Genomic DNA, 23,768 nt, shown 5'->3' on the forward strand with positions numbered 1-23,768 from the left:
CTGTGTCTTTGTGTCTTTGAGCAAGGCACTTCATTCGTAATTGCTTCCTCTGTGGGAATGAGGGAAAAATGTAAAACATCTCGGAAAGGTGTGCTTGTTGAGCAAACCACAATAAAATAGACTTACATAGCAGTCTTTTTTTGGTGAATACTGAAGGTAGCTTTAAGGACATAGATCTCCGTGCCATAAGACGACTACTGCAGAATTACAGGAGGCGGGTCGACAAACAATGAAAATGCATCATGCAAGTGTCAGAATTTTCTAAGAAATTATAAAAATGGGAAATAAACTTTATAAAAGTTTGAATGTGAGAAATTTCTTTTGTGGAGATGCATGGCAGCAGCCAGGGGCGCCGCCAGGGATCTGGGGGCCCCATGAAAAGGTCTCACGTTGGTCCCCATCACACCAGACGACCGCATCCCGGCACAATTACAATTTTTTGAGGGTACTTCAGCTCATCCAGTGTTTTTTTATTTTTTATTTTTTTATTTTTGGACGCCATGGCAAACCTGTTGGCGATCTTTAAACAAACGTGTACAGCTGCAAAGTCTGCTTGAGTGAAAGTGAAAATATTTTCACTAAGCGAAGCACTTGTTTCATAAACCTCCCACATGATATCCCTGACCCTTCTCTGCAATCAGCACTGTCTGTCAGAGAAGGCTTTATTTTTCTTCACCTTTTCTTTCAAGTATAAATAAAAATGTGAATCTTGTAATCTTGCAAAATTGAATTTTCCATCGTGTTCTTGTAGTCCTATGGCATAATAGGCATCCTTGGCATTTTCATTTTTTTCTAGTCTATGGAGGTTTGGTTTTTTTTTTTTTTTTCCTGAAGTATTCTCATCAAAGATGTCCTTCCTGGCTCAGACAAGAGTACCATTCAAAGGCACCAGCAATGTATGCCTCAAAGATTGCTTTTTCATACCCTTAGAACACACAACAGGACTCGTTTAAAGCTGGGGTTATTACGAGGCATCAAGTACATATTTAAATATTAGAATGACTAAATATTATTATGGCAGATATTTATCAATACTCCATTCTTCTGTCTTCGCTCACTAGTCTGAGATCTGAATAATACCCTGTTGAACCCATGGTCTATTCCCATTGAATGTCCTCCCTTTCAAATTCCCTCTGGGGACATGCAGCTTACAAGGCAAGCTCTGACTCACTTAGTGGCCCAACCAACTTAAATGCATGAATGACTTCGAGATGGTAAATGTAAAAAAAAGCCCAGACAAATCATGCTACTGTGCTGTTGATAATGTGGCTTGGTCCTGCACTTAGCCACATATCAGATGGGATATGTTAAAAAAAGTCCAAGCAATTCATGATGCTGTACTGTTGAAATGTGGCTTGGTCCTGTACCTAACAGTTTAGGGACCACTGAGGAGGAAGAAGCAGGACGTCAGGTGAGGAGTGTTGTGGCGCGGAGCGCGTTGAGTCACAGACTTCAGAGACAAACAGCAGCTGACTCCCGCTGAAGAGGAAGAGCAGCTGACTCTCGCTGAGGAGGAAGAGCAAGCAGGGACCAGCCAGGTGGAGAGAACAGCTGGAAGGTAAATTGGCTCTCAGTTAATTAGCCCTCTGAACCTGTATCACGAAGTGGGATTGCAGAGTTCGCTGGATAACAGTAGTGAGCGAAACCCAGAACAACTCTTTTTTTCCTGCTAACTGGGTGGTCTGAGTTTTAATACACTGCCCTGCAAGTCCATCTCCTTTAAGTCACTTGTGGAGAACATGTTTGACCTAGTGTGTGATTAAATCTGTGTGTGATTAAGTGTGTGATAAGTACACTTCTCTATCTCCTTTTGAATGAATGAGCTCTGACTTCTATTATAAGTCAAGTCATCTCCCTGAACAAAACAGCTCCGTCTTCAAAGTACTTGAAGGCCATCCTTTTTATTTTCTCTAGTATTCAGGTTTTTTTTTTTTTTTAAGAATGGCACTCACCTTTTCCCTTTATCAGCCCCCTGCCCCAAAGGTGTTCAACACTGCACTGGTGGAACAGCAAAACATTTCAGGGCCTGTGTCCTTTGCCCCGGTGTACTCCAAACCTCCTCTTCTTCAGCCAAGTGGTGGAGTAACTGTTGGTGCAGCACATCGACGGCCAGCTGCGGTAACTGCTGATACTGGGTCACATGGTTTGCATTGGTATTTCGCCAGATCCTCAGCCTGCCTGTTGTGCTGCTGCAGTGCTAAGCAGTGGGCTCCAGAGGGAGTGAAACACTGCAGTGAGGAACAGGGCCGCATTAAACGGCCCCGCAATGCAGCACTTGTGCACAGGTGAAACATGCAAACGCGTTGCCTTGCTGTACCCCATTTTAGAGGCACCGTCATTACAATATGATTAGATTGTTCTTTCCTTTCTGTGCAAGAAACAGGAGTTTCTTTGAGGACAGATAGTCTCACCAGTCTTGAATAAACCCTTCTAATTGTTAAATACTGTGCCAATTGTAACAGCCTGAAAATTCAATCACTCAAATTAAACACATGAATTTGAACAAAAAACATGGGAGGTGAGGACAAGAGATTTAAGCAGAGTTTCTTCTGCGTTTTCTTGAAATCATCTGCACGCTTGCGTTACCTCACACACAAACACTCATCTCTAGAGAAATCAATTCTCATGCTTTGTTCAAGTGCAGAAACTGCTTTAATTGAGATTCCGCAGAAAGGTATGGCACAAACTATAGTATCTGACGGGGACTGCATTGGTGATTGTTGTTTCTAAATGTTTTAATTTCAGGAGGAAAAAGGAGGTGAAGGTCTCAACAGGACCTATGAAGGCATTCTTGGGGAATCTATTGGCACTGTAATTACCCCTATGCATACACCGTTCCCTAGACCGTGCTCAAAAACTCTTTGTTGTCAAAAAGAAGTGGATTCTTTTGACCTGACCCGAGCGACACTCAATGCAATAATTAACAGCATCCCTCCTCTGCAACAATGTGGAGAATGCACCTTCACAAGTGTCTCAGTTATGACAGCTCTACACACCTGCACAATGTGCACCTGTGCTTAGTCTCTCTCTCTCTCTCTCTCTCTCTTACTCTCTCTCTCTCTCTCTCTCTCTCTCTTCATTACTTTGCTTTGTTGGCCATGGAATGTTAATTCATCATGGCATAGCAAGGGTAGCTCATCGGTTATGTGCAATGCGATTCACTTTGTTGTCCAACTACATTGCAAAGCACTAAGGGAAAGGGGAACTCAAAAGGCAGCATATTTTCATTGGTTATTATAGATGTTTCGGCTGTTTTGACCAAGGCCTGCATGCTTCCGTATTCAAGCTTCAAGCATGAAATCTGCAATTGGCTGCTGGTGATTTTTCACTCAAAGACGAAAGAGCTGAAGTTTTTCTGGACAATCACTTTTTAAATTATTTCCCCCCTCGTCCTTATATTTGAGGTCAACGCCTCAAAATGGTTTTTTGTAGACAAGCCTGCTGCTTGTCTACAAAAAATATTTCATGTCCTGAAAGCACCAGGCCACATGGATACATTTTTAATTGACTAGGTCAGTAATGTGCTTCCTATTTTCTGGAAAAGGCTCCCTCTAAATAAAACAAAATGGAGATTTATTTATGCTGTTTGAATCTGAGAGGGCAAAGATAAAAAATTTTTTTTACAAATCATTCCCCTGTCAAGTCCAATTTATTAATGCAAGTTCAAATAGCTGAAAATCGAGATGATGTGGATCAACAGACTTTGTGAACGCTCTTAATATTAAATATTTGCCTGTTTCATAATACCTCATATAGTATTTCAGCATTCCTCACAATAAAAGTTGCATATTGTTCCTGACTTGTACAGCAAAGGTTAATGCGGAAATATTTCGGGGGGGGGGGGCGTTACAGGCAATTATCCTCGCCTTGTAATGCATGGCTTTGGGGGGCAGATCGGAGGCGAGAATAACGGACCGCATATAGCCCCTTTGTTATTCGGCCGGTCCCGCTGGTCCCTGACCTCCTCCTTGTCTGCTACGGTGGCTCCGCCGCGGCCCGCTATCGTAGCGTCAACACGTCTCCCCCGGACTCGGCCACAGCTGTCCGTGCTGTAAGGGAATACCGAGCGGCACCGCAGCCCGCGGGCATCAATCAGCGGAGGGCTGACAGGCACTATGCCCACCTGTTTGTGGGGACGGCGGGGGCCGGACGGGCCGGCCCTGTCCGGGGGGCAGCGCCCGGGGCGCTACGTGTGCGACGGACTGTGGCGTGTCCGCCTCTGTTTTCCCCGCCGCCGAAATGCGGCATGTGCCCCGCTTTCAGCGCCGCCGCAGGCCTGCGTGACACTGGCGTCACGGAGATGCTTCTCCGTATAGAACGGGTTCTCGTTTAAAAAGAGATGGCCTTTCGGAAGCTGCTGGGGGGAGGGGGTGCAAATCCCATTAAAATGCCAGGTCGCAGTGCAGAGTTCTCAGTGCATCCCACTTAAACACTAGGTCCCAGTCCAGTGGTCTCAGTGTATTCTGAGAAATCATTATCCTTCTAAAACTCTAAAATATCCCAGTTCAGTGGTCCCATGGTTCTCACCTGCGACTGCCAGCAGTGGCAGAGCAGCATGTTGTTAGCCATCTGGCGCAGTAACATTTACATTAGGATAATTTGGCAGACATTCTGGAATTGGAGGAAGCATGCATTAATATGCACCCTCCCAAACTAGGAAGAGTTGTTGTGCAGTCATGGACCCATGACTGTGATGGAAAAAAATATTTTACAGAAGTGATTTCCTTCCTGTAAGACTTCATGATTCCCCAGTCGCAACTTGTCAGCTAAACTGCAACCAAATTACTTGCTTATGTGATGTTCACATAGCAGCACCAGCTTCTCCGACAAGTGAATTGTAATTGATCTCTAAGTGGTAACAACCACTTAGAGAAAAAGGAGAAAGTACATTTCGCTGTCTTGCATAACAAAATGTATGAAAAAATCATCTTTCAAATATGAACGTAGTTTCTTAAACGTGAAAACCAACAGCGCTCACACCGAATTACCCTGAGAATACGAAACAGAGAAGTTCCCCTCGGAAACATATGACCCTGCTACATTTATAGGACACTGCTACCAGCCAGTAGTATGTAAAGTTGTATTCTGGGGCGTGACTTTTTTTATGATCGTATGATCGTCAGCTATAAATGCAGTGTACATGATATAACATTGAAAGGACATGCCATATGTACCAAAAGTGGTACAGCATGTGCCTGGGTTGATATTGAGTTACACAGGCCTTTGCTCATATGATATATCTTCCCTATCACTGGGTATAGGCTTACTCTTTCTATAGGTGATAGACTGTGTGTCAACTGGCTCTATACCTGGACTGAAGGACTCCAAAGTAAAGGCAGAAAATAGAAGCCTTGCATGGATAGGTTTGGTTCCACGCATCTGCTTTTGGTTTAATGGAAGGACTTACTTAGCATCTTCTCTGACAATGACAGCTAGTTTTTACAAATCCTTCTCCCTCTGACCCCACTATCCCATTCTCAGGCACAGGAACACACACACACACACACACACACACACACAGATATACACACACAAGATACTGACTCCCTACTGCGGTCTCTCTCTCTCTCTTTGTCATCAGCTAATCACCTGTCAGAGCTATTTACCAGAGCATGCAGAAGATCCGTCCAGGTGAAATGCTCTCAGCGCACCTCAACTTCACACCTCACCAAACACACACCCCACCGTGGCCCCTTCTTTCTGTCTTTATCCCTCTCCTCTCCTTCCTCTCCCCCTGCGACTCCATTAGAGACCCCTCCTCCTCCTCCTCCTCCTCGTCTTCGCTGTGGGACACCTCCCACCCTGGGGCTCATCCCTAATGGCCAGGGTGCCCAGAGCTGGCCTCTTAAGGGGCTCCATAGCAGGAAGCCGGGGAAGGGGGGGCGGGGGAGGGGTGCGGTCTCAGATTACCTGTGCAGGTGAGACCGTGTTTGTTTACTAATATCAGAGCTGGTCCAGGGGTCTTAGGACGTTAAAAGCGCTCTGCCTTTTGAACGCGAGGGATTGTTGACATTTGCAGTAGCCGTTACTTAATCCGGCCATCATGTGCGATCCTGCGCCCTGGCTTTGCAGTCCTCCCCCACATCCTGACACCCCCATTTCCACCCCCACCCCCACAGAGCCTGCCTTCTTCTTCTCTCTCCCCTGTTCAAATCTTCTTTATTTTCCCTCTGATTTTCAGGGTGATGTCAAGTATCGCAAGTTGTCTCACACACTTTTGGCCGAGTTCATAAAAATTTGCCGCACAAAGCCCGGAAGCGCCCTGTTCCATTCGGACAGGGTACTCAGCCTGCGTCTCCCAGGGAAAAAAATTAGAATTCATACAACTCAACACAACCACGCGATACGGATTAAGGATTCTGGCGGCGGTTTAGATGTGGTGTCCGTCATCTTAAAAATAACGCCGTGGCATTTGACGGGGGATGATTAATCCTACTGATGTGACTCTGTACTGAAACGCTGGCACGGGACAACCCTATCCCCCGCGGCCTTCAAGAGCGTCTGGGACCTTGAGGGAGGCAGATCCGTGCCCCTGCCCCTGCCCTGGCCAGGAAGGGGCTCGCAACCCTTGTAAAAAAATCTGTAACGTCCCGGAGGACAAGTGCCAACTATCCCAGCAGCCATTTGACCAGAGCCGCCCTCACTCTATCTGGCTCCTCCTGCACCTCACATCTGTTGCAGCTTGACTCGGTATCTCAGACCCACCAGTGCACTCACGCATTTACCAAACTGACAGGTAGACTAGATTTACCATACGTTTGGGCCCTGTATTTATTTATTTATTTATTTATTTATTGTTCTTTCTGTTATAATTGTACCAACCACACTCTTCACAAGGAGGATACAATTAAGCCGAGGGCTCGATTCAAATGGAGAGTGTAGGAAAACAGGCTTTCAAAGGAAATGGAAAATGTGTTCCATGTACACTGCATAAATGCAGTATAGAGTGATCAGTCTACACAGGTGATCTGATAACTGGCAGTCTGGTCAAAAAACTTTTTTTTTTAGACAGGAATACCTGCTTATCATAAATTCAATAATCCAGGTGCTTTTAGACCATGGTCATTTTTACAGTGGTAAAAATAGACCCATGCATTGGTGGGTCTATGTACACTCACATAACAGTCTTTTTCTTTAATAGAAGTTAAAATCAGTATTTGATCTGGATATGTTACATTTCATGCCAGAGAGCTTTGGAAAAATATAGATAGCTACTGTTTTCTATATTTACTTATTTTCCTTAAATTTCTTGGCAATATTTGCAGATCTGATGGCACAATTACACACTTAGTGATTAATTTACACAGGCCGTCAATGAATATGTTGATGCACACACAGCGTGTCACCAGCGAGACACCGGGCAGAGAAATGTTCTGTGTTTATATGTACACTCACATTCAGTTACGGTCTCTGAAACCCTACACACTGCAAGGGGAGAAGTGGCAGTTGTTGCCAGGGGCTCAAATGACAAGTTGGCAGGAAAAAATGTGAAAACCTAAATAGAGCAGTGAAATAAATTCTGACATTTCTACCACTGTCCACAGGTGGGAAAGCGCTTTCTATTTTTTTTTTTTTTGACGTGTTGGAGTTTTAAAAAAAATCAGAGCCTCCTTTCACAAAGGCGACGGATGCCCATTTTTGCTCACACAATGCAGATAAATCTGCCATGACATGAGGGTTAGGCCAGCTGCAAACTGGCTTTCTGCTTGCACCTGGTTCTCCCGCTGCTTGCGCAGATAAAAATAACATAAAGGAGTTATTTTTTATTTGTTATACATTCAATGTGTCAGTAGGCTAACTGCACATAAGAGGGTAGGGTAGTAAAAGTTATAGGCTATGTTTATCCTATAGTGAATGTTGTACGTGCTGTTCTTAGATACCTGAGGCTACAATGATTCAGCAGCCACCCCTTAACACTTGTTTGTATTCTTTCTATGATTCAGATATTGCTTTATCCTTGTTCTAATGACTATATTCATGATTGTTGTGCCACATAAGAAAGTACAGTAACACTTCTTTTGTAATTTGCATGGATTTTGTTGTTGTTGTTGTTGACAGTTACATTGCTTTTCTATAGAACAAAATTATGCTCACCAACTGGCAGGCTACATGTGCTCTATGAGCAGAATTTATTTGAGTGCTCATGTGTTTGCGTGCGGCTGCTGGTGGCCATCGAAACAAAGCGAGGCAGTGAAATCAAGTGATTGGAAGGTGTCCAATTTTTTCGGGCAGGTTCCTTGATCGTCTTTCGGGAGACGAGCTGGTAGAATTGAATTGCTCCAGAAACAGATGCAGAAAGCTATCACGTCAAACAGAGCGCTACACTTATGCTTATCAGAACACTCCCAACATCAGGACACCCCCAATAGCCTCATCCTACGTAGGGCCTACTCTACCAACAGGTTATCTCAGTGGGCTTTCATGGATCAAAGGCCTCCCGCTGCTCCTGCTGGACTATTGTCCGCTGAGCTTGTTTCTGCCACACCGACAACTGCAGCAGAGTGTTAGCCAGTCACGGAATTCCTTGTGACAAGATGTGAGGATCCTCCCATTGTCCGCAGCGTTCCGCCCCAGTTATCATGCAAGCGAGCCACAGAGCTGTGAAACGGGACGCCCTGACTTTAAACGCCATTTCTCTCACAGCTTAATGCATCAGCTGGATGATGGAGGCTGTGCACTTGAGTAGGGTAGGTAAGAACTTTGCTGATCATTTATTTTCTAGTATGCTAAGCATTGTGGACGGAACAGATGACATGTGTTATGTGCAACCCTCTGGATTCGTTAATGGTGTTTGTGTGTGTGTGTGTGTGTGTGTGTGTGTTATAATCTGACTTTGTTTTTTTACTCATGAACTTAAATTTCAGTACAGTTTTGTTGGGCACAGTTGGCTTATACAGCCTTACTGCAAAGAGAGGTACTGTGCTATGCATTTAACCTGTAATCTGTAATGTGCAATATGTAATGCATGTGTAATGTGAAGACTGTGATGTAACAGACACAGAGGGGTTAATAAGACAGATGTCTCACAAAATGCTTCTCTATTATTTATTTATTTATTTATTGATTAATTTATTTTAGATTTGAAGTTCAGGTGGGGACAGATTAATATTTCACTATTTCTCCTTAGCCTGAGGCTTCATGTAGTGGGACAGGCCAGCCGCGGCTGCCACTCCTCCCCAGACGGGGGTTCCAGGCTCGCATTTGTAGCGCTTATGTCGACTAATGTGAAAAATGCCAGCGGCGTTGGTGTGAGAATTGCCAGTAATGTGGCACATGTGGATGGCCCGAATGTCATATGGAGCTGCTTTACGGCGACTGCATTAGCGCGGCTCGCATTCCAGCGGAACCAGGGGTGGGACGTTACCGCTGAAACTCCGACTTCCGCTCGTCAACCGCGAGATTCCCCGCAGCATGGAATACGCGGCAGACGAGACTACCTCGCATTCATGTTGTCTAGCCAAATTTTTCATTCATAAATAAAACTTTATTTTCAGGTATTCATTTCTGGTATTGGTTTAACACCAAATAGGTTGTCACTTCCGCGTATATTCCCAGTATTTGTATTACCATACCATAGATAAATACTTGAAAAATAATTTGAGTGCATTTTTTAATTCAAACTAATTTGAATGTAATTTGTTACATGGCTTGTTTTGTTGTTGTTGTTGTTTTTAAGTTGCTCTGAATTTGACTGCATAAAATATCTTCTATGTTTGTATTCACAGGGTTTGGTTTCAAACAGGATGATGATGAGCTGAAGTGGAAAATAAAATTCATTGAATGTTTGTCTCTCTGTCCCTCTCGTCAGTGTTAGCAGCACAGTACATTTGGGGAAGGGAGTCCTGATCCCCCTCAGCAAGACGGCTCAGTGACGGACAGCGTCTCGATTAGGAAAACTCTCCGAGTGGCTCCATGCCCAGACTGTGTGGCGTTGGTGTATCAGGCCCGTGTTTGTGTAGCAGAGGGCGTAAGATCCTGCAGCGATTAATTCATCGGCTAAATAAAACACACAATGCCCCGTGCCATTTAGTCCTTGACTGTTTACAATCGCGCCTTGGCTCCTCGAGGTTACGTTACAGTGGCTTAAAGCTGAATACCTCAGATGACGCATTTACACACTGGGGATTTTGATTCCGGTAATGTCATTTTACCAATGGCATTGCAATAGTGACAATAACTTTCAGAAGTGCTTTGTGTTAAGTGCTTTCTATGCACTTGCTTGTCTTTTCTTTCCACAATAGCTGTATGAAGCAATCCTCTCTTCTCTCAGTAGAAAAATGAAAACAGAACTATGCTTTCAAATTTGACATTATTAAAGCCATACTATGCAGGATTTTTTGCCATGCTGTGGCAACCAACAAAGTCTCCTCCTCTGCCTTCACAAACCAGACATGTACAAATAATTTGAAAATAAGGCATTTTGGTCAAAAACCATATGTCTGGCAACCCTTGTGGGAGAGCTAGAGGTAACATTACTTACAGGTCCAACAGAAAACAAGCCAACCCCTTTGCAAACCCCAATTGATGCCGCACGTTTTTGAACGAGTCCTGTCGACTTGTCTTTTTGCTTCGTTGTATCTGGGCCATTGTAGTGGCAAGCCAGCCAGCGACAAACACTCCACAGTGGTCTGATTCTAAACCACAGGCTCTCCCCTCCCCAACCAGAAAAGAATAGCACACCCAGAAACATCCTGAACACATTTTAAAATAACAAATGCAGGTAAAGGTGCACAAATTTGGTGAATGAGTGTAAGGACAGAGATAGAAATTGCCTCTGCATCATAGATATGCTTTAGTGGTAGTTATTTTAGAATATTTTCAAGGAAAAAACCTTGTATAGTTAACAGGAATGATCATTCAGAAAATGTGCTCAGCCGTCATGAAACATCACTGAGGTTTTACAACATTGCAGTTGCAAGGTTATATAAGCTGTGGTGTATAATAACAATGCAGAAATCTTTTTACCAATCCTTTTTTACCATCCCCAAGCCAGAATATTCCAGCTATGTTGTAAATCGATTCAGATTAGGCTCGTACATTTTCTACAAAAATAAATATTTTGTAACTAAAAAAAAAAAAAAAAAAAAAAAGAAAAAACTTTTAATCAAGGCCCTGGCCCTGAATATTATATTCACTGGTAGTTACAAATCACTGGAGCCATTGGGCCTGTGGAGGTTTCTCTTCCTGATATGGCTTCTGTGACACACAGGGCAACAGTCTGCATGTCCTCGTTTTAAAATAAATGCGTTTCAGTGATGTAACCCTGTCTGACTAAAAATGAACCAATCATTCCACACCACGCTGTACTCATAGTAATGGTATGTGTTCTCAAAGTATCATGTTGTAGTACAGGCCCAGGACAGCAATGAAGACTGGGACTGTGTCATTGCTTATTTGCCGTGCAGTACTTTCGTTTATGATAAGCTTCTTGCACAGTAAAATGTTCAGTGTAAAATCCGTTCATACTGAGTGCATATGGTACCTATTGGATTCATATGTATTCTATGAGAGTTCAGTTAACACTGGACATTTTGCTGCATGCAACTGTTTTGGTCGAGCAGTGCAACTTTGTTTGATCCCCATAATACAGCAAGTGGCAAATATCCAAAGAGAAGCATTACTAAATACCCAAGACGAAAGAAGTATTTGTACTTACTTGTGCAGTGAATGCGCACAGCTCGTGCATACTGTTTCATTGAAGTTGGGTGGAATTCAATCCTTACCACATTGCTCCTGACACAAACTCACATGTGAAAAACACTCTTCTTAAGCGAAGAGTTTCTTTCTTTGTTGCTTGAACAAAGGTAGTTTACTTTGAGTTCAGGGTAAAATGGACTTAAGAGAATGAATGGACGTCTGTAAATGTGTTATTGGAAGCGAAGGCCAATCTGAAAAGCAATGGGATGGAATTCCACAGGGGACGGTCTGGAAATAGCCGTGTAAACAAACACGCAACGTTCATTCATTTCCAGCCCAGATGGCTGCTGATATGATCGTCATTGTAAACACGCAGCAAATGTGGTGAGTGACAGGACTCTGATATATCCAATGAAAATTTTTTATTTTTGCCATCCATCCATCCATTCGTTTTCTGTACCCATTTATCCTGGGCAGGGTCGCGGGGGGTGCTGGAGCCTATCCCAGTGCGCATTGGGCGCGAGGCAGGAATACACACCGGACATTGCCACCAATCTATCACAGGCCGCACACACCATTCACTCACACGCTCATACCTATGGGCAATTTAGTGTCTCCAATTAGCCTACCTGCATGGCTTTGGATTGTGGAAGGAAACTGGAGTACCCGGATGAAACCCACGTGGACACGGGGAGAACATGCGAACCCAGGACCTTCTTGCTGTGAGGCGACAGTGCTACCCAATGCAACACCGTGCCGCCCTTGTTATTGTTGCCCAGAATATCATTTTATTTTTATATATGAAATTTAATACCGACGTTTCAACATCACTGGCCAAAAAAAAGGAACTTTATTTTTAGTGTCATCAGAGTCAATGACCTAATTTTTCTATTTACTGTATGAGACCAGTGTAATAACAGACAGTAGTGTTCTCACAAACACCCAAACATAGTTTTTCCTATGATTTTATATAAGCAAAGAGTGAAAGAAATTTAAAATTAATTTTCGCAAGGGTGGTAACAGAAGTGACCAAACTTTCATGTCTGAAGCATAATATAAAGCTCTGTTCAATTTCACAATTAGATGTTGGCTTCAGAGCGCTTCTGCAGTTCAAACAGATAAGCACTTGAAAGTTAAATGAATTAGCATATTTGCTCATTGACAATAATCTATTAATGGTGTAGCATGATAATTGATATTCTTCAGTTCTTCCTTTTATAAACCGCACTGGACCTGACCTGGATGAACACTTGATTGTCCCCCCTGTTGAAGGGCACGCATGGTGACAACTGGCTGCAGAACTCAGACTCCCACTCCTTATAAGGACAGGAGGGCCCCGTGTGTTTTTAGTATAATGTGATTGACAGCTCCGTTCTAGCTCCAATTAGCACCCCACAATTTATGAGCCCCTGCTTTCAGATTATGCGTTAACTTCACAAATATTCCAGCCGGGGAAACGGCGGCTATCGGGTGTCCCTTTCCATGTTCCATCTCCAGGGCTGGCATCTCTTCGGCTGAAACTAAGCCCCCCGTTGCACACAAGGTGGCAGAAAGTCAACCTCGCTACTAGGGAGAGAGAGAGAGAGAAGGCAGTGTTGCAACTTGTGGGGAAGGCAAGACAGTAGGCGGTCTTTCACTCTTGCTATGCCACAAGATATATTGCTAGCAAATGGCCTCTTTATGGCCCTGAACAGCCACGAGTGTACGCTTTCAGTCTGGGCAATGTGAGGATGAATTAAACGTGTTTATGTCCTCATCGACTTGAAAAGCAGCGTGTTTTGTAATGAAACTCACGCTTAATGTCTTCGTGATTTTTTTTGTAGTAACAGTAGGTTTTCCCCACCTGGTAAATAAACGGCTCTCAGTGAACGCTCAAATTCCAGCAGGTCACCTCAAAAACCGAAACTTTTTGAAAATGGCGGCTTGCAGAAACAATAAGTTAATATGGACAACTGCACCATAGCACATCATTACCTTCAATGGGAAGGCAAGCACACAAGCGCCAAGCCTTCCTCCGCCTGCGCTTTCTCCACCGGCGCGGCAGCGAGGGGGTCTTTGGACGGCACACAGTACGCGATCACGTGGTATGCACAGGGCCCCTGAGAAAGGAAGGATTTAAAATAGTTCCTGTGTGTTAAAATGGTTTGTGTCACCAAGGAGTAATTGGGACAAGAAGGCAATTTAGGGTTTTCCTTGTAAGTATCGAATGTGGGTTTCAAATACGGGGCGTTGCGTCAGCAGAGAATAATGAAGCACAAAACCCACAGCTCATTTCTGCCATGCAAATCAAGCACTCGTTGGCTGGAGCGTACTGAACCCACTTCAGTCTGCGAGCGCATACAATTCAATAAATATACAGGAGGTCAATACTAAAGAATAACTACATAACGGCACATAAAACCACAAATTTAATATGCTGCTCCTTGTCTTCGTTCAAAAGGAACACTATCAGAAGAAAAGGTTCCAAAAAAAGACTCCTCTGTGTCTCCAGAGGAATCCAGTCTGCTTCTAGAGTGCTTTGTCGGGCAAAATGGTTCAATCTGGGAGCTTTCATACTTTTTATGCCTACCATAGTGGATTCCATACAGAACTGAAACCCCTTTTTTCTGAGAGTGCATATTTTGTCTTAATTAAAATCGTGGAACAGATTTTAAAGCAGAGAAATCAATGTCCTTCCCAAATTTCTTTTTCATTTGCAAAATTCAAAAAGAATTTTCTAAATGTAATACCCCTCCCCACACAAATATGTGGGCATGCATCTGATATATAAACCCTTTCATGAATTCCTTTTTGATACCAGCCTTCAAAACCAGTATAAGTAGTGGTCGTGAAATGTTTAAGCAATTTATGACTTATGGCTTTGCTGATATTATATCTAAACCAAATGCAACACACCAGAACTTGTTATTGTGGACTGTATAAAATTCCAGCTAAACATTTGAATTGAAAATGTTTTAACTCATCAAAATACATTTTCAACAACCCGGTTTTAAAATGTGCTATGTTACAACCCACAAACGAGATTACAATGCATTTGTGGCTTTGGGAGAAGCTTTGTTTGCCTGAAAGAGGAAATGAAACCATAAAAATCAGTCCATTAGTACCTCTTAAGTTCTGTAAACAAATGAAGAGCTTCTCTTTGTACAGATACTCACCACAGCAAAGATAAGGAATAGCATGTTAATGTTACATTTGGAGTGGGCTAACAATTTCATGTAAGTTACAATATTTCGTAGCTTATTTCACTGAAGAAGCAGCACACAACGGAAATGACTCATAAAGACTACACATGACAGTGCTTTTTTTTATAAAAAAAAGATACACAGGTGGTTTGCAACTGCGTTTTTACACAAACTGTCAGCATAAATACTGTGTCTCTTAATGAATAGAGGCCACTGTTTGCTTTTCTTTCAAAAAAATGTGAAGGAAGCATACTTTCCACCCACAACGTCTCTTGTCCTTCATCAGCTTTGTCAAGACTTGACATTAATCTACAGCTGTCCAGTATTAAACTATGAAGCGCGGGAGGGGGACGGCTAACTGAGACAGAGAACACATGGTGGTTTGGTCACAGCTTTTTTTTTTTTGTTGGGACGTCAATTTTTTTTCCAGGTTTCACATACTAAACAACTTTTACTGATATGCTGTATTTCTAAATTACACATTATGGAGTTAGCAATATAACCTTTTTTGAAGTCAGGTAGAACATATAAAAAAAAAAAAAATAGAATCGTAATGTCCTTGATCTTTCACCACATCATATTCTACAAAACACACAGTGCTCCTACTACCTCTGTACATTTCAATTGAGTGTTCCAGCCTGTATTACAAAAGGAACAGATAAAATGAAGGTCTGTTACTGGTAATAAATTGAGAATCTGCCAAAATTTTGAGATTTTCTGTTAAAGAGTATTTCATTAAGAAAAATTTATAAATACTGACAAAATGAATATGAACATAGTGAGAAGGAATTGTTGTAAAGGGAATAAATGCAGTCACTGAGCTTTCTTTCTTAAAAGTTTTCACAGCTGTACAGTTTTTTTTTTTTTTTTTTTTACATTGCTCAAAGTCTGAGGCAATCTCTGTCCAACAAATTGAGGTTTGCTCATTAAATTGACACATGCAGAGCCTAATCCTGGTCTTAATTTTAAAAGCAATAATTAAAAAATGATATCCTAGTATAGGAAAGATTCATAAATATAATTCATTTTCTACTATGAAAAACAAAACAATTCTATGTCCTAGCTGTTGCAGGTCAGGTCTGTTTCTATGAACAAATTTTCAACAGTCTTGGTTGAACCGTGTTCTGAACTTTAATAACACCGTCCCATTCTTTTATATCCACAGGCAGAGATAGGCAAACAATACATTTACAGCAGGAACTGTATCAGAAACAAAAATAATACTTTATTTGGCAATATATTAATATGTCGACATTCAAAAAAAAAAACCCTTAGTTAAATGCATGACTTTGCACAGACTGCACTGACAATGACTGAGAAAAACTGAAAGGCCCCTATGATACAAAGATCTTTAATGCAAATCTGCACAGTTACAATTGTCTCTTCTTTCAGTCTCTTGTAAAAGATCTGCAGGGGGGGGGGAGAAGATCGCTTACAGGCAGACACACACAAACACACACACACGCACACACACAGCCAGGGAGCTAGGCGGGGATTGCGGGTCCACTGTTTGTCTTTTCTGTTCCTCCCCCCCAAACCCCCCACCCCCCCGGCTGTACAGAGCAGTTGTTCTCCGAAGGTGGGGGTCCAGATTTGACAAAATGCTCCTTGTATGAAGTTCGGAGCACTTGTTTGGTCAGACTCAGTGCGGTAACACCGTGACTGTGAGTCTGTTGAGTTCGAGAACAGTTGTCAGTGACAGCTGCAAGGGAGCAATATAGAGTCAAGAGGCTTCAAATAGCCCCGTGCTCACTTCAGTCACGATAGAAAAGACTCATCTCTCAAGACAATCAATTATCAGTTCCTTTTTTAAAAAAAATAAATAAAAAAATAAAATAAAACCCTGCAGCTCTGAAAAAAAAAACCAAAAAAAAACAACAAAGACTGAAGTTGAGATTCAAAACTTCAGTTACTGACCGTGGACTCCTTGCAGGTCTCAACATCATTTTCACATAAAAATAGTCTAAGGTCTTTTTTACGTGTGTGTTGGCGGGTGGGGAGGGTGGGGGGGTAGGGGCCAGGGCGATCTTTTCTTTTCTCATAACAAGTCTTTTTCTGGAAAGGCTGAAGGCCGAAGAGTTCTCAGCTCACACAGACAAACAGCGAAGGAATCAGCCGTCAGTAACGCCACCACGAGTCCCCGAAAAAGCCCTTCTTTTGAGTCCCATAGTATCTTCCCTTTGCTCTCTGTCTCTCTCTCTCTTTCTCCCTCTCTCACTCTTTGTCTCTCGCTCTGTCCGGCCGGAGAGAGACCCAGTTCTCTTATCCGTCCCGCTATCCAGGGTGAGGGGGGTCTAGCGGAGGGTGTCCAGAGGAGGCGGAATTTCAGCTCAGGATGGTTCCGCCACACAGGGTGTAGCGTCGAGCTGCAAGCGAGATCAGAATCTGTTACAGAAAGTGTCTGTCAGTGTCTACGAGGCAGAGAAACACAGGCAGAGGCCAGCCAAGGGCGGGAAGGGGCAGAAGGGGCAGCAGATTTCTAAAACCAGTACAAGTCCTTGCTCTTATCCTGGGCCTGCAGTCCTGGGGGGAGAGAGAGAGAGACAGAAAGAGAGAGAAATAAAGTGAGAAAGAGAGAAAGGGAAGGGAGGGAGGAAAAGAGCAAGAAATGAAGATTAGGAGGAGGAAGTCAAACAGCTAGCTTCTAGAAGCAGGAAGGCATGTAGCAGAAGAATGTGAAGCATAAACCAGCAATGTAAAAACATAGTGAAAACATCTGACTGCAGACACACTAACATTACCTTTCACACAATACCATGATTAAGCTAATGTTAATTAAAAGTACATATATCCCCCAGATGATAATGATTACTACTAATACTGCTACTGCTACTGCTACTACTACTACAACTACTACTACGACTAATAATAATAATAATAACATGCTAGTGTTCATTGGAATTAATGACACAAGAAGCTAAAAAACCCCAAAAAAATTTAGTTCTCAAAGCTACAGCTAGAGTGAATGGAGATTTTAATAGTATACTTTGCGGTCTATAATAAAGTAGATGGAAAAATGATGTGGCTGGGGGTAAAATATCATTTCTAGACTATACTAGAATCTGGAATTTGAGATGGAATAATTAAATAGAACAAAAGGTTAAGGCAGGAGCAGAGAAAGCAACTCTCAGATGGAAAACAAAGCCAGGAAGTTGATGGTTCCACTTTTTTACCCAGCAACGTCCATTTAAGGCCATTTGTGAACATTCTGTGGGTGATTTTTAGCATTGGAAATGGAAATACAAGGTGCAAAGGTTATAAAGCAACATTACATAAAACAAAACAACATGGCAAGTCTGATCTGAAATTAGGAAAACCCCTTTATAACCTCAAAAGCAAGATTAAAAAGGGGTTTTGAGTTAATAAGGGTAAGAAAGGGGGTGGAATGGAGAACCAAATCCTTCATACCTGCGTCCACGTTTAGGCTGAGGCCCTGGGCCATGTCGGAGCCCGCCCCCGTGAAGGCCCCCGTCCAGGCCGAGCTGGCGGGCTCCGCCTTGCTGATGTCACACTGCGGCGTGCCCGGCGTGGGCACGGCGGCCGGGGTGAGCCGGTGCGGCCGGACCGAGGGCACCAGCAGCGAGCCGTAGCGCGGGTCGAAGTGCGTGCCGTAGACCTCGTGCACGCCGGGCCGGGGGTAGGCGGAGCCCTGCGCGCCGATGGCCCCGCCCAGCGAGTAGGGGTGGTGGTGGTGGTGGTGGTGGTGGTGCGCGGGGTGCCAGGGCTCCGGGGGGGCCTGGTGGAGGTGGCCGTGCAGGGAGGCGGTGGAGTAGGGGTCGGCGCTGAAGGGGAGCTCTGAGTGGGGGGCCCCCAGGGCGCTGCTCAGGCTGCTGCTCAGGGAGGCCGTGACAGACGGCTGGTACGCGCTGTTCCAGAACGAGGGCGGGAAACTCCTCTGGCTCATCGGGAATGATCCATCTGCAGAAACACAGCGGCACACTCTGCATCAGGACGCCGTCCACTCACTAACTGCAGAGGTGGACAGATTTCATGGCAATGTCCAAAGAAATGCCTCCACACCAGCCAAATAGCCAGCATTACATTACATTTAGCAGATGCTCTTATCCAAAGCGACGTACAATAGTGCTAAGGTACAGAGTCAAAAGAGTGTGGAAACTTAAACGAAGTGAGAATCGCGCCCTTGGCATAGTGCTCCAGAAATAAAGCTTTAATACAGCTCAGAGTTAACATTTCAGCTAGCAAGCCTATATCAGAGCAATATGTGCGTGCTGTCCATTTGCCCATCTAAAAAGACTAATGCAGAAGACTATGGGTGCATGTAGTCAGACAGATTACTTAACACCTGCCCATAGGCTATATTCTCTGTGAGTAGCGCCTCTCAAATAAGAGCTGGAGTATAAACATAGAAAATTAGAGCATAAGAAAATAAGACATCGCGTGACCTCCATCAACCCCGAGGAGATATTTTAACACAAGTGTGCACCTATCAACTTTGGACTCGGTTTCTAGGAAAAACAACACTGAAAAAAATTATATTCTAGAAATGAGCACTGACATAATTTAAAAGCATTTTTTAAAATGCAATTTCGGTTCTATCGATGCTAGGAGGTGGGCAAGCAGAAAGTTTCTCAAAGCATCGCCTCAGACCCTGTCTAACAGTATCCTGTAAATGAAGACATGTATTTAATTTTCACTCCTTATTCCAACATTTTCTGTTGATTTTAGTGACCGCATCGTGTTTTGAAAGAAATAAATACAAAATACAAAATGTAAAATTTAGAATGAAGTGCACGGCAGTTGTATTGAGTCTGGGCCTAATTTAAAAGGGATTTCATAACACAGACAGTGGCAAATAATGCATATATTACCCTCTGATTTGTTTTCTCATTGTGAAAATTGTATAGGTAAAGCTGTGTAAAGATAGGTTAGAGGTACTTCATGTTCTAACAGCACAAATTGTTGTTAGGTTGACATTAACATTAATTGATTATAAATGGGACTTTTTATACTTTTTATACTTTTTACTGACACTCACACTGATGTTTTTCACTTGTATACATTGCTCTTTGAGTGTGTGCTACAATTGTGATATAACAAAACGTAATGAGAATTCCAACTTTCAATTTACAAACTTCAATGACAATAGTTACTTAGGGCTGAAAATAATTTCATTCCATAGGAAAATGAATATCATCAAATGAATTGATTTTAAAACCGATCTTTAGAGCTTTAAAATTAATTTTATATTTACTGCTGGCATGATCAAGAGGAAAATATTCACGTAGTTGTTGCAGTAATATTAAGCCAAATAATCCAGAACCAAAAGCATGTTGAACTGTGCTCTAAATTGTTCGTCTGTTAGTCACAGAGTTTCCAAAAGTTGGTCTGTGGGCACACAGTTGTTTGTATAAACTGCATTTTTATTTCACGTCTCTACATTTTTAGCTTTACTGAAATCAAAGTTGTTTTATTCAACACATATATTGCTGACAACGGCTGAAAAAGCAATGACAGTCTCCATTATGGCTAACTAGCTGTTCGATTCATAGATTTCAGCCCCTAATTAGCTTAATACAATGGAAGAGCATATTGTATTGTATTTGTGTATAGGACAAAGATTAATTTTAAAAAATATATCTAACTGAAACACCCTGACTGGTCTCCTTTTGGTGGGACAAGCTTACTCCCAACAACCAACATATGTACCAAAGAACTAACAGCAGATTCTTAAGTGGTATCAGACCTAGATTGTTTTTCAACAAACAGCTCCATCAAATATAATTAAATGAATGATTGCCAGCACACAAGACATAACACAAGCAAATAAAAATAAAAAACAAACAATAAACAAAAAAGCAGAACACTGTCTACATTCGGAGGATGTCTATTACCTACATCTACACTAGAAAGCATGTCTGTAGAACAAATGTTAAAACAAATGCAAATGAAAGTAATTAGAACTGTAGTTGTAAACCTACTTGTTCTCACACCAGATTAATTTAAGTTGCACACACTAATCCATATTTCTTATTTAAATTTATGCAGAAACATAAAAAGTTGTATTTACCACCATTAGATGCAAGATCAAACTCCTCAAATACTATATTTTACATTTTGGTGTCCATTTTTTAAGATATATGCAAACATCCTATACAAAAAGAACAAAAGGACAGCAAAACACACAAAGTAGTATAGTGAGAAAATAACACCACGTTTTTTCTTATTTCAGAATTGCATTGAAAAATAATATATTTTAATAAAGAAAAGCAGGTTTAGATGTCATGGTTTAGAACAACAGATGGCATGCTATTAACACTGCGGCCGATTTTCGAGTGGAAGAAATATTATGTAAACAGACGCTGGCAGATTGCTCCACACAGGTAGACAATAAACTTCCAACTGTGACAGTCTGGAAGTACCAAACCTATTTCGCATGGCCCACACAAACGCCTAGGAATTTGGTGCGGCATTGTGGCATTCTCACCTCTCCAAGAAGTACCTCGTGCAGACTTGTTACTGGCGGAACTGGGGACGTAACTGCTGGGCTGGCTGAGCGCGCGGCTGAAATGTTCGTCTACGACCGAGCTGATGTCTCCCTGGAAGTAAGTGAAGAGCACGCAACGAGAGTTGATGTACTCGGCTTCAGGAGGGAGATCCTTCTCGCGCGCGCAGTCCTCTTCCTTGATTGTTGGCCCAGAGTGGCTTGAGAACGAACTGCTTCCGCTGATGCTTTCTTGCGCTTCTTGCATCTTCGAGTAAAATGCTAGTTTCTGAAATATCAACACACAACAACTGACATTAGCAGATCATAAAAGCATATGTATCTATGAACTGCATAGTTGTGTGTGTATTAAATGTTGTTCAAAAATTCAAGTGAGTAGCCTATGTTTCTTAATAACAGGCCTATAGCGTTGCACAAATGCGCACTTGTTTTGACTATGCAGCCTAAACTCTACTTAAGTTAAACTTTTTTAACCTTTCGTTATCCCTGATCTGAGTTGTTATATAATTGCATTCCTTACATATATTCTCTCATAGCAGGGGGCTATATTTTGCACAGAGACTGACTATTAAGCTTCTGTTTGCATTATCTAAATTAATTTAGGGCACTCCACTTACCGATGTCAAAACGTTTATGTAACCCTAATTATTTTCCTGGCGAACATAACATGCATTCACGGAGCTAATAGTTTACTTCCGAATCTTGGAGGAATAACTATTTTATGGGCGGTAATTTTTTTATCCGCAATGTTTTCCTGCTTATTAACGTCAGTGAAATGTCTGGGACGGTTTTGGTACGAGTGCAGGAATAGCATAGGCTACCTCATTTTAGGGGAGATTTTCGCACTATTTGAAATATGAAAACCACCCCTCTGTTCAAACGGAGATCCACATTTGTATATTGACTGTGAGAGGTTTAAAGAAAGTGGCAAAACCCTAAAGGGAGATTTTACATCATACGCCTGTGCCTTTGGAAGACGAGCACTTAAAAACAGCATAGCGCGGAAATTCAAACTGATTTATTTCAACCAGATCGCTTGCATTGTCAATATGAAAATTTTCTGCAAATGCATGTTTCATTATCTCAGTCCTACATTAACCTACGCTTCATGATTATTGATTACATTTTCCACTGCCAGGGTCCGACGAGTTGTTTCAAATAGACATATAGGCTATTATTTGTATATACCTGAACACTTCATGTTTAGTTTTACTGGATTTTACAGGACAGCATTTTAGCCAAGTATTTGTGTAGATGGGCTACCGAAAATTATCCTAGTGTTATTGTACATTTCACATAGTCTACATTAAGTGAGAAATAGCAGCAGTCCAGTATAAATACAATGAAAATACATTAAAACAAATATAAATTGAAGTCATTTAAGTAAATAAATACGAGTATAACAATTAGTTTCATTCCGTTTGTAACACCTACAATTATCCAAATTAAAGCAGTCCGCGTGATCAATAGTTCGGCAAAACTAAATCAAAGACAATAGTGGAAATTATGGCAAGCTTTTATTTTTATTATTATTATTATTATTATTATTAATAATAATAATAATAATAATAATAATAATAATAATAATACAGAACTTATTTTAACGTGTCTTTATATATATATATATATATATATATATATATATATATATATGTGAGAGAGAGCGAGAGAGAGTAAGAGAGGGAGAAGTCAGATTTAATATAAAATTTGATAGTACTTTTTTGTCATTCATAAATATTCAGTGCAATCATAGCAATGACATACCTGATGATGATAGGGACTATACGCTGCTGCAAAATACGGTTGCGGTGGACCATAAACTTGATACATAACATCCAAGCAGCTCATGGCTGAAAACAACTGAATCTCACGGATTGTTTAACGAGAGGAGGTGATGCTTCATTGGAGATCGCAGGTTTGTAATTCCCTGGAAACAGAGGAAAATAAATTTGCCAAAGATTCAAGGAGTAGTCTCTGTCTCAACCGCGCAAGCGTGTCTTGCTTTTAGTCTTGAAACACTGTCAGTGGGAGAGCAGGCGCGCAACAGGCTCAAGTGGACACATGGATCAACCAGGCGGACTGACGTTGCTTTCCACGAGATTTAAGTCGACCAATCTGAATGTAAGCTTCGCCACTTCCATAACACCGTCGCCTAATAACGCTGGGCTGTTTTCTTTGCGCACGCTTTATTGAAATGCTGCTGGTGGGCGAAATGACATGTTCACACACAGTTACCAAGCATTAATGAACGTTCATATTCTCTTAAATATTTTGTAGGCTATATACCTTTAGACATGGGCGACTGTATGCCATTTAGAGACTTAAGCACTGCACCATATCACTTTAAAATCGCATAGTTTTGATATTTAAAAAAACATGCTGGACCATTCACAAAATCATAATTTTAGCTCTTAAAATGACCAGTATCATGTATCACTACTGGTGCTCGTATCCAATGAACAATTATTGTTATTTTGAATTAAGTA

The 23,768-nt window shown here is 42.0% G+C and overlaps 1 protein-coding gene across 2 annotated transcripts; it reads right to left on the reverse strand.

The window, feature by feature from the left end:
• Positions 1 to 16,024: 16,024 nt before the first annotated feature.
• Positions 16,025 to 23,323, reverse strand: vgll2a (vestigial-like family member 2a). Of its 2 annotated transcripts, none has more exons than XM_064340323.1 (4): positions 23,047 to 23,323; positions 21,265 to 21,550; positions 18,228 to 18,737; positions 16,025 to 17,185 (listed from the first exon to the last, which is right to left on the reverse strand). In XM_064340323.1, exons 1-4 carry the CDS (start codon positions 23,128 to 23,130, stop codon positions 17,145 to 17,147), a joined length of 921 nt encoding a protein of 306 aa, XP_064196393.1. In that variant the 5' UTR covers positions 23,131 to 23,323; the 3' UTR covers positions 16,025 to 17,144. The 2 variants fall into 2 exon arrangements, with proteins under 2 accessions (XP_064196393.1, XP_064196392.1); XM_064340322.1 differs by having other exon boundaries at positions 16,025 to 17,342; positions 23,047 to 23,322.
• Positions 23,324 to 23,768: the final 445 nt, after the last annotated feature.

Source organism: Anguilla rostrata, chromosome 6, assembly GCF_018555375.3.
Source record: "Anguilla rostrata isolate EN2019 chromosome 6, ASM1855537v3, whole genome shotgun sequence".
Classification (NCBI taxonomy): domain Eukaryota; kingdom Metazoa; phylum Chordata; class Actinopteri; order Anguilliformes; family Anguillidae; genus Anguilla; species Anguilla rostrata.